We start from the raw sequence: 17,012 nt of genomic DNA on the forward strand, positions 1-17,012 counted from the left end.
TAAATACAGGCCAAACTGACACTTAATACTGATTAAGGCTGTGCTGAATGGTAAATGTAAATGAAGAGCTCGTGTTAGGCTGGGGTGTGAATGGACAGTATCCTTTGCTGGAAAGTAGGCGCCCATGTTACATTAGGTGATTTTATGCTGATATGAATAATTCAGCCAAAAAAATCAAGGGTTGGTCATTATTTGCTTCCCCTCATGAAGATTTTTCAAATCAAAATCACATTTTGCTCTGCATGTTAAAAGAAGTCAAAGAAAAGTTTGAAACAACGAAAAAAGAAAATAGTCAAGCACCTATGAATCCCTTGCGCTCTGGCTTATGGTATCAAGTCAGGCTGCAGTAGCAGCAACACAGCTGGCTTCTCTTAAAGTGAGGAGGCCGAGAGAGAGCTCAGCACCTTTGAGATGAATCAGCTGTACTCCTCTGCAGTGAAGAGCTCTGCTGGAGACCGGCTAGTGTCACGCTCCAGTAGATAACTCCACTCCACCATCTGAAGAAGAAAGTCAAGACAATATCTATCTCTTCAGCGTTGTTGCAGTTTTTCTTGATAATGTATTTAAACACTTCTATTGATGTTGGAATTAGTTTAGTTGGTGTGAATTGCTATCAATAACTGTTAATATGACTATGCTGTACTATATTTTGGATAATATACTATATGCTGAGGCACTCGATTTGACAATGCTCAGGCAAATGGCAGGAGTTGACAGGTTTATGTTTTTATTTATAGAGTTAAACCTAGTGTGAGCACTTAAAAAAAAATCTGAACTACACTACTGTTCAAAGGTTTGGGATCAGTAAGAATAATTTTTTTCCTTTTTTCCTGAGAGAAATTAATTAGAAATTAAGATATGTTACAAAGATTTCAGTTTCAAATAAATCTGAAGTTTACATTCATAAAAAATCAATTCAAGAAAAAAAATCATGTTTCCACAAAAAAGAAATTAAATTGTACAAATATGTAACATTTTTACTCTATTTATGGTCAAATAATGCAGCTTTAGTGAGCATGCTAATAAAGAAATTTTTAAAAGGGAGTCTTTGTAAGTAGGCCTGTCGTGATAGTCGATAAATCAATCGCACGATAAAAAAAAATTAGCTCAAATTTTTTGGGACGTGATAATTTTTCAATTTTTATTAAAAAAATGTAACATGTCATGATGTGGGGTTAGTCTTGAGCGCAGTGGACAGCCCGCGGTAGAAAACACCCTCTCCGATGGCACAGATGTCCCGCGAATAAAGAGATAACGTCTCGCTAATGTGACCAGTTTTGGGAAGCGCCTTTCATTTGTTTGTGGATGTTTGCGTCGCAAGCGATACAGCATTGTACTTGCACTACTGCTTTATTTTAATAACGAAAAAAGAAAAAACTCTGCAGTGTTTGGGTGCACCCCATTTTTCAAAAACAATGGGGAATTTCACCCCGAAGGAAGCTGATTGAGTTGGTTCTTTTTACATGACCTGCTGCGCTTGCATCATTCTGAAAAGCTGAGATGTTTTTAACTAGATGTGGTGCGGACGTGCCTGGGAGAAAACGAGCGCATCGCACCGTGTCGCTTCCATTATGAGCGTGCATATTGCATTTGAAACAACGAACTTGAGCACAAAAAAAGAGGTGATATTTGAAAGGCCCCTTCATTGGTCAGAATGTTTACTTTCGGTTAACGGTTAAACGGTCAATATGAGCATCCCTAACTGGCATACACACATAATATAACAAACAAAATTTGTTATTGTGACAGCCCTATTTGTAAGGTGTCATTGTTGAATACTATTTTTTTCCCCTTTAGTATATAAAAGCACACGTATCACCCTTTCTTTGTTCTTCCTCTTGTTTCCCGACTCAAATGCAGTCTTATTGTAGGCAGGGCTTGTTTTAGTATGCGCCACAGTGTCTTGCTAACACAGTAGCTGAGGCCTGTTGTCTAAATCTACAGTTTGTGGTTGCAGGATATGCTCTCACTCCCCATGGGAATGCCATTAGTGTGGAACTGAAGGAACACAGCAGGTGAAACAAATAAGGCCCAGATTTTTTTTCCCCTTTCTCCCTCTCGTCATCTCGCATTTTTCCTTTTCTCGCTCCCTTGTTCTTTTTCTTTCCTCTTTCAGTCCCCTCGCTCTCCTTCATTCATTCCATGCAGTTGTGGATGATAGTAGTCATCAGGAGCGGTGTGAAATGAGCTACGACCCAGAGCATGTTTGGTGATTTATCGTACCGAGCTGACCGCTCTCTCAGGCTTAACCCCTCGCTGTATGCAAGTCAAATCCCCTGCGGATGCCCGTACCTTCACTCAAGACACACAGGAGGGTATCTGCAAGGGTACACGTTTAAAGGAGGCAACGGAAACAGCGGGTCTCATATTGGCTGTTTGTTTTTCCTCTAAATAGAGGTGGTAATTTTGGGCCGCCTCGGCTGAAGGACACACTGGGGGATATATGAGAACTCCATTTCTAAATAAAAAGGATAAGGATTGAATTTAATTAGAGAACCAAGCATGAGTGGATTGAAATTATTATTGGACAAAGAATGTTTTGCTTGTAAATGATGTTAACACTGATCATATAGCCTTTTCTGTAGTCGGATATTTCTCCAGACTGTAACTAAAATTGTATTTTAGTTTAGTCAAAACAAAAGTTGCCATTGGTAGTCGTCGGGAAATTGTGTAAGCTAAAATGAGCTTTCGTCAGACATCGTTGTGAATGCAACAATGACCATGCCGTGAGTCGTGTAGAATTGCATCTAGTGCATCAGTTTGAGTCAGTAAAAAAGATTCACTTTCAGATTTATTAACAGCTGACTCACTTGGTGAACTGTTTCATGTTCTAACCAAACAGAGTAGTTTTTATATGTAGTCAAAAATCACTCCCTTTCAAATTGATTCACAACTGACTCCCTTAATAAAGGGATATTCATATTTGAGAGCGACAGTCTTGGATGTTTCCAAATGTTATCTCTAATACACTGAATTGCATCAGAAGAAAATAATCTAGATACATCAGGCAAGTGTTGTTGTAAAATTCGCAGTAGCTTTGCATGATTAGTGATGTATCAGAATTGAAACTCTTGCCACATTATGATGGCCACATCATTCCGCCACTGTGACATGCAGTAAATCAACTCTGAACGCTACCGGGATGCTTCCTGAAGACTTCTGGAGCCCAGGAAGTAACCTTCAGCAACACATTCCTCAGGAAGCACTTGGTGGAGATACACACACAAGGCGGATCTGGAATCAGTATGCTTGCCATCTCTCAAATGTTTTAATTCAGCATGATAAAACATCCGTTATTTATAAGGTGATTGAGCGTAAAGTATTTTGGAGCACAAGTCCATCCATCATGAGTAGACAGCAAGCTGTGAAACACATTACTGTACGCTCCGGCCTGCTCTTCACTGCCTGGCTCCGCTCCGCTCTGTGGTCAGCCGGAATAATGTGGCTTCTGTTCAAAGTATGCAGCATAAAAAATACATTTTATTTGCAGGATAACAGGTGCAGGCTAGGCAGGGAATGTGTTCTAATGAAGTCATGGTTTGTGAATGCATCATGTTTGGACTGGGGCCCTCTTGTTTTTTCCCCAATATGTTTTTAATAAATATTAATTGGTACAAAACAAGTTTTAAGAAATAGTACACCAAGGAATAGATTATAAGCTAAGCTGTTATAAAAGTTTTGTAAAAGTATGTAATAATGGCATGTAAATATTTATCTATAGCTTCTGATGCTTTTATTGGTACCTGTACAGTCGTGGCCAAAAGTTTTGAGAATTACATAAATATTGGAAATTGGAAAAGTTGCTGCTTAAGTTTTTATAATAGCAATTTGCATATACTCCAGAATGTTATGAAGAGTGATCAGATGAATTGCATAGTCCTTCTTTGCCGTGAAAAATTAACTTAATCCCAAAAAAAGGGATCCACTGCATTTCCACTGCATTTCATTGCTGTCATTAAAGGACCTGCTGAGATCATTTCAGTAATCATCTTGTTAACTCAGGTGAAAATGTTGACGAGCACAAGGCTGGAGATCATTATGTCAGGCTGATTGGGTTAGAATGGCAGACTTGACATGTTAAAAGGAGGGTGATGCTTGAAATCATTGTTCTTCCATTGTTAACCATGGTGACCTGCAAAGAAACGCGTGCAGCCATCATTGCGTTGCATAAAAATGGCTTCACAGGCAAGGATATTGTGGCTACTAAGATTGCACCTAAATCAACAATTTATAGGATCATCAAGAACTTCAAGGAAAGAGGTTCAATTCTTGTAAAGAAGGCTTCAGGGCGTCCAAGAAAGTCCAGCAAGTGCCAGGATCGTCTCCTAAAGAGGTTCAGCTGCGGGATCGGAGTGCCACCAGTGCAGAGCTTGCTCAGGAATGGCAGCAGGCAGGTGTGAGCGCATCTGCACGCACAGTGAGGCCAAGACTTTTGGAAGATGGCCTGGTGTCAAGAAGGGCAGCAAAGAAGCCACTTCTCTCCAAAAAAAAAACATCAGGGACAGATTGATCTCCTGCAGAAAGTATAGTGAATGGACTGCTGAGGACTGGGGCAAAGTCATATTCTCTGATGAAGCCCCTTTCCGATTGTTTGGGGCATCTGGAAAAAGGCTTGTCCGGAGAAGAAAAGGTGAGCGCTACCATCAGTCCTGTGTCATGCCAACAGTAAAGCATCCACACCATTCATGTGTGGGGTTGCTTCTCATCCAAGGGAGTGGGCTCACTCACAATTCTGCCCAAAAACACAGCCATGAATAAAGAATGGTACCAAAACACCCTCCAACAGCAACTTCTTCCAACAATCCAACAACAGTTTGGTGAAGAACAATGCATTTTCCAGCACGATGGAGCACCGTGCCATAAGGCAAAAGTGATAACTAAGTGGCTCGGGGACCAGAATGTTGAAATTTTGGGTCCATGGCCTGGAAACTCCCCAGATCTTAATCCCATTGAGAACTTGTGGACAATCATCAAAAGGCGGGTGGACAAACAAAAACCCACTAATTCTGACAAACTCCAAGAAGTGATTATGAAAGAATGGGTTGCTATCAGTCAGGATTTGGCCCAGAAGTTGATTGAGAGCATGCCCAGTCGAATTGCAGAAGTCCTGAAAAAGAAGGGCCAACACTGCAAATACCGACTCTTTGCATAAATGTCATGTAATTGTCAATAAAAGCCTTTGAAACGTATGAAGTGCTTGTAATTATATTTCAGTACATCACAGAAACAACTGAAACAAAGATCTAAAAGCAGTTTTGCAGCAAACTTTTTGAAAACTAATATTTATGTAATTCTCAAAACTTTTGGCCACGACTGTAGTTTTGTCTTGATGTCATTATTAAAAAACAACATTCTTCAATTCAAGTACAGCACCTTTAAGTTCTTTATCTTTCCCTCCTTCCCTCTTTTTGTCTTTTTTCCCTCTTCAAAGTAGAGTTCATTCTCACACTAGCAGCATTTCACCTCTGTCAAAACTAACCGCGTTTGAATCTGCTTCAAATGACTGCAGGGTGAAAGCCCCCAAGGTCAAAGGGCACCCTCAGCCCTGTTGTTTATTTGTTTGCTTTTGTCACTCAAAATCTCTTCTGCACTTTTTTTTTTTAATATCGGCCTCAAGGTGCAGCAAACAAAGCCCCGCCGCCCCTCGAGTGCAGGAGAGAGTGATGTGGTGGAGGAGAGAGCAGAAAAGACTGGTATTAGGGCTGAGGGCTAGCTAAACAGGCCAGTTATTTATCTTTGTGCAGTAAGGTAGTGCTGTGCTGTCACTTTATCATTCTTCAGATAATAAACGCGCTCCTCCTTGTGCTCTTTGCTTCTGGTCAGTAATAGTTTAATGTAAGACCACTCCAGACCCCCGTCTTATTAGCTTACCTAATGTTAAGAGCTTTGACCTTGAAGAACAGTCCTCTTGATGCATTGAAACAATTAATGTTATTTATAATGGTGTACCTTCTTTCTTTCACGCTCTTTTTTTTTTTTTTTTTTTTTTTGTGCATTTTTACTTTTGGCTTGTAAACTACTGTTCAGAGGTTTGGGATTGGTGAGTCTATAGTGTCAAAATAAATAATACACTGAGAATTTCTTTTGTAGTAAAATGGAAACGTTACAGTTTATTTTCTGCCAAAATATTATAGTTAAAGGTCCCATTTTTCATGCTTTTTTGAAGCTTTGATTGTGTTTACAGTGTGCAATATAACGTGTTCATATTTCGCGTGTAAAAAAACATAGTATTTTCGCACAATTCACCTATCTGTATACCGCTGTTTTCACTGTCATAAAAACGTGCTGATGACTTCCTTGTTCTATGAAGTCCCTCCTTCAGAAATACGTAGCGAGTTCTGATTGTGCCAACGGTTCCTGTGTTGTGATTCGACAGCAGCTGAGCGCACGCGGCCCTTCTGGAAACCCGATTGGGCTAGTTTTGAGAAGCAAGTGGGCAGGATTTGTTTTGAAAACTGCTGGAGATGTACTTATAATCACTGACTAGATGCACATGAAAATCGCATTCGATTTTTTTGCTCAGCCCTAACATCGTTAACAAAGTTAAACAGCGTTGCCCTTTGTGTAATAAGTTACAGAAACTGTTAAACTTAAATAATAAAATACACTTACCGGTTGTGGTCCATAAACAACACCTTCTCCAGACAAAGAGGGAACTACTCCATCTTTCAAGAACAATCTTTGTGCGAATCTGGCAATAAACTGATTGAGATTGAGGAAGCTGTCCTCAGCAAAATGTGCTGCACATAGTTTTACATGTGGATTATAATTTTCAGGAACCGAGTTAAACATAAATTGTAACCATTGATCTCTAAGTACAGCGTCCCTGGGAAGCCCAAACAAAGGTGATTGGACTCCGAGATGAAAATAACAGCGTTTCGACGACATGACGACATGACGACAAACACAAACGCAGCTCATCCTCTTCTCCGTCGGAGCGCAACAAGACCACGCCCCCCTTTTTTGTGTATTCCTGTGGGCGGAGGTTAGTCAAAAAACTGTTTTAGTGATGTCATTCCTGCAGGAACTAGAGGGATGTAGTCCAAATGGGTCGTTTTTTTGTAGGCTAATTCTGTTAAATAAAATCTCGCTTGGCATTGAACTTTGAGCTTCAGAAATTTACAGATATTATTTATACTCTAACAACAACATTACACAGTAGCTAAAGTTTAAAACATGGGATCACGAAGAACGGGACATTTAATATTATGAACTTGTCCTTCAACCCTAAAATACAGTATACTTAATTCTTGATACAGGAAAAACATCTGTGAAAAAAATGTCCTTTATATATTAAAAGTACATTGGCACCCTGGTCTTCCAGACTTTAATTGGACTACATGCTGATTTGTTGTTCAAAAAACATTTTTATATTGTTGTCATTGTAGAAACTGTTTTTGCTGATTAATATTTTTGTGGAAACAACATTTTTTTTTCACGATTCTTTGAATAGAAATTTCAAAAGAAAATCAATCATTTGTAACTAAAATCTTTGTTACATTATAAACGTATTGACTGCCACACTTGATGTTCATTGTTGTCTTTTGATTACTACTACTTTTTTTTTTTTTTTTTACTGACCCCAAACATTTGAATGATGGTATTTAACTTGAGTTTGGCTTTTAAGAGCTCTTGTTAGTTTTTACTTTTCAAAGCTTTTTGGGGAGGTTAAGTTTATGTATTTTAAATAGGGATGTCCAGATCCGATCACGGGATCGGAAATCGGGCCCGATCACGTGGTTTCAGACTCGATCGGAATCGGACGTTACCTCCCGATCAGGACTCTGATATATATAATAAAGGTGTGAATAAATATAGATTTAAACTCAAAGAGACAGGATAGTCTGCGCATGATCTGGTATTTTATTCGGACCCAGAATAAGGCGAGATGAGCATCACGGAGTGCTAAACACTCCTGCAGTGTGCGTTTCATTCATACTCGATGCCAGAAAGTCATATCAGGAAATTCCTAAAATGGACAAAAGCATCCAGCTATCGCTGTATGAAAACAGCTATTTTCACAGAAAAACAGAAACTTTTGGAAACACAAATACAATATGTGTTTTTTTTTAAGTCATCTCCAGCAGGTGATAAATAAATAAATAAATAAATAAAAGAAATAAGTATATGAACAATGCAGTGCTGATTGACATAGCATTTATTACAGTATAGAAACTATTCTACCTTATGTGATAAACAGTCTTTGTAGTATATAAACAAATCATTATTTGTTATCTTCCAGCAGTTATAGATTTCTAAGCCAATTAAAAGCTTGAAATTAGAGAAAAAATAAAGTTGCCTACTACCAGTCAGAAGTTTTTGAACAGTAAGCTTGTTAATGTTGTTTAAAGAAGTCCCTTCTATTAACCAAGCCTGCATTTATTTGATCCAAAGTACAGCAAAACAGTAAAATGTTTAAATATTTTTGCTAGCCTATTTAAAATAGCTGTTTTCTATTTGAATATATTTCAAAATGTAATTTATTGAACATCCTGGATCTGTTTTTTCGCTCTTCTTTATTCTTTTTTTATAATGTATTATAGAACTATTGGATTGGGACTCTGTATCGGTAGATACTCAAAATCAAATGACCCGGACTCAGACTCGAGGGCAAAAAAACCTGATCGGGACATCTCTAATTTTAAAGCTGTTTTTCCTTTTTCTTTGCCAAATGGCAAAATCAGATGTACATCGACATCCTGTGCAATATAAATTTTATCCCCTCATGCTAAAATACAGCTTTGATATCGCACAGTAAGAGTAAAAAAAATACATCTTCAATGAGTTCCTTTGGAAGCTCTCTGAAAAGTTTTAATTTCTCTGGGGCTGTCGAATTGCCTGTTTAGGTTGTGGCGCGCATTGCTCAACGCATTTATAAAACACCACTGTGGGTTGTACCGAACGACCATATGGAGTTCCATAACATTGTTACAACCTAATTGCCCTCTTCGACAAGTGCCAATTTTCTTCAAGAGGCAGGAGAGAAAAGAGCAGACGGGCGAGAGGCGCGTTGACATGCGTCAAACTCCTCCCTGCAGATGCATCAGGCTGTGGTTGGGGCCTGAGATGAGAAGTCTCCCTGGGTTTGCTTAGCCGTGTTGGCCTTGTTAGTTCGTCCCATCTCCCACAGCATTAGAGCAGGCTGCTGGAAATACCCGGCTCTAATTCCACTAGCAGATCAATAACCATCAGTGTTTGGTTTTGGGCTGCTGGCTTGGTCACTGGATGCTCCACCCCCAATCTCACCTGCTCACCCCCCATATGCAACCCTTGTGGGATGAGGGTCGTTTTGTTTGGAGGTCATTTTCACTGTGAGCTTGTGAACTGTGTCTCAGTTGAGTCTCAATTGGTGCTTGGTGCAGTTTTTTACTCCGTACTCTTGTACTCCTCAGTAACAGTTGAAAGAGTTTGATCAATCTCAATACTCTTGTAAATTAAAAAGCATAGCTGTTTTCAGACTGACAGAAGAAGACATGATCAGCAGATGATACATGGCCCGTATGACTGGCTATAAATATGCGACATAGCAGTTTGTCAAATTAAGTTATTCATTCTTTTGTAATTAAATTAAGCAAACATAAAGGCCCAGCAAGTCTAGTACTGAGAGTCAGCCACCGTTTGTATACTGCTGCTGTAGCCTGATCATTTGCTGCTCTGAATAGCTGTGTCCTTCACAAACACACACTAGTCTATAAAGACTGCTGGAAAATTGCCTCCCCTTGTTTGTGTGCTGTAACATGGCTCTTAAGGAATTCTAACTGGTCAGTGGTGCTTTAGTTAAATTTACTACATTGGGAAAATCTCGAAATGGTTTAGGAAACTAGTTCATTTGGGTTGATTTGAATCTCTTCTGCTTCTTTTATTCCTTTCAGAACAGAATTATATTCTCTAAATAATCACCTACTAATGCTTCATATTGTATAGAAGTGGGAGGTATAACCAAAATGTTAATGTTATTACATTATGAGCCATTTTATTTCATGGTACAAATGTCACAATATAGTTATTCTTGCTTCAAATTCCTTTTTTTTTTTTTTTTAATAACCCGGTAGTAACTATTTTAGAATAATTCACTATATTAAATGAAGATTTGAATATTTAGCCTAGAAATTTTATTTGAAGCTTGATTGATTAAATAATAAATAATAAAACTAACATGTACAATAAATAAAAATAATATTCTAATTGAATTCTAAACCATTATTAAGGTGATTTTCAAAACCTTGCTTTAGCTGCTCCTCAGGATGCATTTGAATCAGTGTAACAGTTTTAATGTGCTTTCTCAGTGCTGTTCTCGACATTGCTCTGCTGTTTATTGCTCAGACCCTTAACCGCTTAAACTGTGCTCTGTTTTGAGTTGGAATGCACCGAAATGAAAATTCAGGATGCACTTGGCCGAAAACCGAAACTGCTTTATCAAATTTGTATTTTATTTTATTCATATTAAATACTTTACTCAATAATTGTAATAATACTGTGTATAATACAGCATATATTTTTGGCTCATATTTTTGACCACTTTTCTCTCTCGGCCAAAAATTTTTTTTTTGGGCGATTAATTTTCGCCGGCTGAAATTTCGGTGGATCCCTAGTTTTTAAGCCTTTTCTGCACCAGTGCCAATTGATGTACATGTATAATGTGTGGCGGTGGCATGTCTTCCTCTAGATGCTCCCAGGGGCCCGAGGGTCCGGGGCTATTTGCAGGGGTACCAGTCTCACACTGATGCACAGACTGGCTGTTAAACCAGACTCCGTCCACTCATCAGAGTTTAGACCTACAGCCAGCACAACAGAACGGGCAGTATCGCAATTTCCATTGCAATAGGGAAAACTTGACGATTTTCGAAAACTCAATGCAATGGAAAAGGGGTATTTGTGCATAATGAAGCATTCGATAGCATGAAAATTAGATATATAGTCTCTATTTTTGCTTACAGTTCCTTTGCTAGTTAGGTACAAACACAATTGAATCTTAAGGGAGATTGTTAGGAGCCGTGCCCTGCCATTGCTCAATTCTCTGAGCTTGTTCTCCAAGGACACGCACATATTTGGAGACTCAAAACCCTTAGCTGAAGCATATGTGGATGGGTGACCGACTTTAATCCCTTTTTGATTTTTGCCAATGTCACACAGAGGTCACCCTGGTTACTGTGTGATTGTCTCACTATCATGGTCCACCACCTCGATTTCTTTATTTCCCTGTGTGGCCCCGGAGATTGCGCTGAAGTACCAAGTCATATTTAGCCTTTATTTAAGAAGATTGCGGCACATGGTGGGAGGCAGAGAGACAGGCCGCCGATGGCCGGCCGGATCAATACAACACAATTGAGTTCTCCAATCTGATAGACTAGGTGGCACTTACGGGGTGATCGCCTCTGATGAAGACTTTATTAGCCTCTATTGACAGATTCATTTGAAATCCCTCTCCCTTCATCGCCCCCACTTCACTCCAGACTCGCTCTTCCACTGTAAAGTAATATAGTCTAAGCCCACCTTTAAAAGTTTCAGGGGTTGATGAAACGCATTAACAGCGGAGTTATTATGTCCTGTGTTTTCGAAGCTTCATAAACGTTTCTTCGACTTGATTTCAAAGTAACTTTTGTTATTCTTCTGCCATCCACGATTTCTTTTGCTGTTCGTGAACTCTGGTTAAGTGGTAAGCACTTGAGACCCTTGTTATCAGATACTGCAGGACCGTCAAAGAGTTTTCACTGTAGGAATGGAGCATTACTGAGCTTTTCCCCCTTGAGAATTCAAAGAAAACATCAAGTTCCACAAAGAAAGTGTGTGAGAGAAGATTTGCTTTTGGAAGTGACTCTTGAAGCAACCTGGCTTTGGATAAGACAAAGTGTGGAAATTTTCAAATGATTTTATTTTATCTCCAAACAAGCCACAGGCGTATTAGATATCACAAGCTAATACTCGGCGGTCATATGTGCGCTCTGTAAAATTGGCTGAGGCTGGAGTCGAGCTTTGAAGTCGAGTTGTTTTTTTGCGTCAAAGTAGCTGTTCGGGGGAATCCTAATCCGCCCAGTATTGCTATGGCAAGCTGCGCCTCAGCTCGGCACTCGCAGCAGGTTTTCGTGACTCCACTAATTTTTCCATTGTTATTTTACCTGGTTTGTGTTTTGTAACTCTCGCCCTTTTGCGCCAGTATTCTCAGAGGGGCTGTTCCTCGCGCCCGGGTGGATTGGCCCGGGGTGCTTTCCCATCCACAAATAAAGTTGCATCCTCGGCTGCAGCTGTGTTTTGTTGGCTCTGTTAGATTAAGGCTTTATTTGTGGTGGACTCTGCTTATTTCTTATAAAACTCATCAATAAACTAAATTAGTATCGTGCAACAGCCCGTTTATTTTCTTGGCCTCTGCTGTTATATATCTAGCAGAATATATCTAATTTTTTGATCTTAAAGGGTTAGTTCAGCCAAAAATGAAAATTATGACATTAATAACTCACCCTCATGTCGTTCCAAACCCGTGAGACCTCCGTTCATCTTCGGAACACAGTTTAAGATATTTTAGATTTAGTCCGAGAGCTCTCAGTCCCTCCATTGAAGCTGTGTGTACGGTATACTGTCCATGTCCAGAAAGATAATAAAAACATCATCAGAGTAGTCCATGTGACATCAGAGGGTCAGTTAGAATTTGTTGAAGCATCGAAAATAAATTTTGGTCCAAAAATAACAAAAACTACGTCTTTATTCAGCATTGTCTTCTCTTCGGTGTCTGTTGTGAGCGCATTCACGATGCTGCTGACATGTTTTCTGGTGCGCCCAATAACAAAGATAACACGTCAGCAGCGTCGTATGTCAGCAGTCACAGCAGTCGCGCTCACAACAGACCCTGAAGAGATGTCAATGCTGAATAAAGTTGTAGTTTTTGCTATTTTTGGACCAAAATGTATTTTCGATGCTTCAACAAATTCTAACTGACCCTCTGATGTCACATGGACTACTTTGATGATGTTTTTCTTACCTTTCTGGTAAGAAGCCCAATCTGAGCAAATCTTTGTAATTTGCTACAGTTGCTGATATTTATATAGTCAAAACATAAGTTAATTTTGATAGATCATATAATTTCTGAGAACATGAACAATTGACATCGTTATAACAGTGTAGCAGACTACTTGCATTAAATGTGTATAAGAATCAGTTGTCACTCTTTATTTCCCATTTATTTGTCTTAGTAAGATATTTAAATGCTATGTTTATGATCAGATCGCTGTAGTTTTTATTGTGGAGGGCAAAACATATAATGCAATGCAACACAGTGTTTATTGAGAGACATATAAATAAACATTTCCGTAAAAGCCTGATGGATCATATTTGCTACACACATTTTTATATAATATATATATGTATGTGTGTATATATACGTGTATATATGTGTATATGTATGTATATATGTATATGTATGTGTTATATTATATTATATATTGCATTTAAAAGCTTTTTATTTGTTGAAACAGAATGAAGTATCAATCTGATGACAGAACGCATGTAGAAGATTTTGTTGAAAAGGTTTTAATCATCTTGATCATTTTGAAGCATTAAAAATGTTGTGCATCAAATAGGACACATTAGGCTTTATAGGGTTAATATAATTTTGATTTTCTTTTCTTTTACCTTTACGTTCATCTGGAAAGTAAGAATTTGAGACATCCACAATATAAGACTTAGAAGCATTTTTTTGTTTGAAAAACTGTTTATTTTGTGATCCTAATTTATTTATTTGAATTTTATTTGCACATACCATTCCTTGTTTGTTTCTGCTGACCGAGACCCAGAACATGACTGTGATGACAGAGTCTCACTTTACTTCAATAGAATTATAGCGTTACTAAAAATACATGTATCAATAGCAGAAAGGACCAGAAAAGTACTACTCTTACTCTTTCTAAAAAGTGGTATCGTTGCATCCCTAATGATGAGAGAGAGGCTTTAATTTTCCCAGCAGCTGTTGCTTCAGCGAGCTCTCAGCAGAGTCCTCCCACCCCGGCCAGTTCAGCCATTTTCATTAGTGCTAAATCCTACATCCTACACAGCTGCACAGTTGTAATAAGATACCCAGATCTACCAAGGTGAACAAGAAACGGCCCTCGCTTTACCCGTTCCCTGGCTCTATCTTTCTGTCCTGTTGCATCTTTTGCATATGTATGCGCACAGGTTTGTGATTTCAGTCGTGGCACACCTCTCATAAATCATTGTTCATGTATACGGTATGTCACAAAACGATTCTTAGCAATTGAATAATTAGTCTAGCTGAGAATAGTAACTGACTAGTATCTCATTCGTCATGTGTTTATGTCAGTAGGTTGAATTGACATCCTCTGACCTAAAGACTTCTCTTTTGTCATTCCAGATCTTTCTGATGTGGAACCCAACGTGTTTCTTAGACCTTTTCTGGAGGTGGTCCGCTCCGAGGACACAACTGGACCAATCACAGGCATTGCTCTCACATCGGTCAACAAGTTTTTGTCATATGGCCTGATAGGTAGGTTTTTATTATGCCTATGAAATGATGCCTGTTGTTTACTCATCCAGAATTCCAGATAACAAATCAAATGTACTTAAGCATGATTATGAACACATTTTAAAATATATGGTACACTACTGCTCAAAAGTTTGGGTCGGTAAAATAGTATTTATTTAATTAATGAACGAACTTTTATTCAGTAAGCGTGCATTGAATTGATCAAAAGTGACCTGTAAATATATTTGTTACAAAATATTTCTATTTCAAATAAATGCTGGTCTTTTGAACTTCCTATTCATCAAATAATCCTGAAAAAATTAATCACGGTTTCCACAAGAATATTAAGAAGCACAACAATTTTCAGCATTAATAAAATTTGTATTTAAATTTGTAATGATATTCTGCATTATTACAGTTTCTCTATTTTTGATCAAATAAATGCAGCCTTGGACCCCAAATTTACAGTAGTGTATATAAATATTAATGCATATTAGTCTAACTGAAACTGAAAGTTTCTAACTGAAATTCTAATATGCATTATTCTAATAATATGCAGTTTCTAACTGCATATTAGTCTAACTGAAAGCCTTTCATAGTCTTTATATATATATATATATATATATATATATATATATATATATATATACACACACACACACACACACACACACACACACACACACACACACACACACACACACACACACACACACACACAGAGTAACTCATTAACTCATTAATGATAAACTCTTCAGTGAGTATCTCATTGGTCAATGTTAACAACACATTTTTACATTACTGAGTGCATTTCTCAGTGGTGAAGTCCAGATGTAACTCGACCAGAGTCACTGTTCCTGATGGGTGGACTGTGTTTTTTTTTCCCTGATGCGGGAGAGCTTGTTTTGCAGCAGTTGTAATCAGCACAGACTGTCCTCTTCCTTGTTAGGAAAGCATGGCCAAACGCCACCAAAGTGTGAAACCAGCACCCTGTTCAAGATACAAGCCGTCTCTAATTTCTAAAATAATACTATGAATGCAGTTGTCAAGCAGCTGTATGGTTTGCACAACTGAAAGATGGTTTTACAAATGTTAAAGGTGCCCAAACCCATAACGTATTCTAGCACGGTTCCAGAATTAGTGGAGTTCTGGGATGTAGAGATTTTGTCCATCTGATTTTTGTACATTGGACATTGAATCTGGGAATAAAGATCCATTTTAAACCTGGAAATAAACATTGTTTCAAGGTTTAGAAAAATGTTAAACAAAAGCAAATTTATGACAATTTTGTGTATCAAATAGGATACAGTAGGCTGTGTAGGGTTAATATAATTGTGATTTGTATTTTCTTTTGCCTTTTTCCTTCATTTGGTAAGTAAGAATTTGAGACTTCCACAAACCAAAGAAGAGTTAAGATTCTACACTATTAGTATTTTTGGTCACTAGTCAAATGAGTAAATTTGTGACACTGAAAGAAATGACAAAAGTAAATAAATAAAAGTAAATAAATTAGACAATAAAACAGCTGCACTTGCAGTTTTACTGGAAGTTAATAATATAGATTCCAATGGAATGCAATAGACGCAGACACATTGATGAAATAAATGAATCCCAGACGTCTGGGAGCTGCTGTCACCCCAGATGCACCGTTGTTCCCAATCCACCATGATGCCAGCATCTCGTCAGGAAGGGTTACTGTGGCAAACCTGCATTGTAGATCTCTAAACCTGGTCTTATCCTTTACATCTAGGATAAGGCAAAGTAATCACTCGCATACATTTCCTAGAGTACAAATGAAGCCATGCTCTCACTAGCAGGATACAGTACTAACAGCAACACACCTGCCATAGCTATTGTATTTTTAAAAGCAATTAAAGGTACAATTTGTAAGATATTTATCAGTAAAATATCCAAAAACCACTAGGCTAGTGTTATATATTTTGTCCAGCTGATCACTAACAATATCTCTAATGTTTTCAACTACTTGTAAATCATGAGAAAATTCCCATTTTAAACAGTGACACGGGGCAGTGCAGACGCCTGTCAATGACGTTAGTTACCCTTTGGTAGCGCTTTTACTGACATAGAAACCACATGACAACAGTGTCGTGGACAAATTCGGAAGCAGCTTCGCGACAAACTTCAACTAGAAAGAGATGCCGATCTCGCTTGTGTTTTTCTCGACAGGTGAGTTGTTTTGATTCGTATCAAAACGTGACTTTGTATGTAATCTACTCGCTCAAATCGTTGAACTCTCGTTAAATCCATGATTTATCTTTCCGTCTGATTGATGGCCGTCAGCGGTTGGGTAGAAGACAACAAATCCCATCATTCCACGCTCTTTAGCGTCATCAAACCACGCGATTGTTGTTGTTTTGGTAGTGCGCCCTCTCGTGGCAGGTCCTACAAGTGTGCTTATTTAAAAAAAAAAGAAATTAAATATAATAATGTTAAAAAAATATAATAATGTTATTGGCTTAATATTCTTTCAGGTTAGGCAAATACTGTATGAATTAAAATAATAAAATGGTTGTTTTTTAAG

The 17,012-nt window shown here is 38.2% G+C and overlaps 1 protein-coding gene across 2 annotated transcripts in view; it reads left to right on the forward strand.

Moving 5' to 3' along the window:
* The window catches only part of LOC132110906 (Golgi-specific brefeldin A-resistance guanine nucleotide exchange factor 1-like), a 90,805-nt gene that overhangs the window by 29,814 nt on the left and 43,979 nt on the right, over positions 1 to 17,012 (forward strand). For both annotated transcript variants that reach the window (XM_059517992.1, XM_059517993.1), the window contains exon 4: positions 14,360 to 14,491. In XM_059517992.1, coding sequence (XP_059373975.1) covers positions 14,360 to 14,491 — 132 coding nt within the window. The remainder of the gene's footprint in view (positions 1 to 14,359; positions 14,492 to 17,012) is intronic.

Source organism: Carassius carassius, chromosome 30 (genome assembly GCF_963082965.1).
Source record: "Carassius carassius chromosome 30, fCarCar2.1, whole genome shotgun sequence".
In the NCBI taxonomy this organism is placed as follows: Eukaryota; Metazoa; Chordata; class Actinopteri; order Cypriniformes; family Cyprinidae; genus Carassius; species Carassius carassius.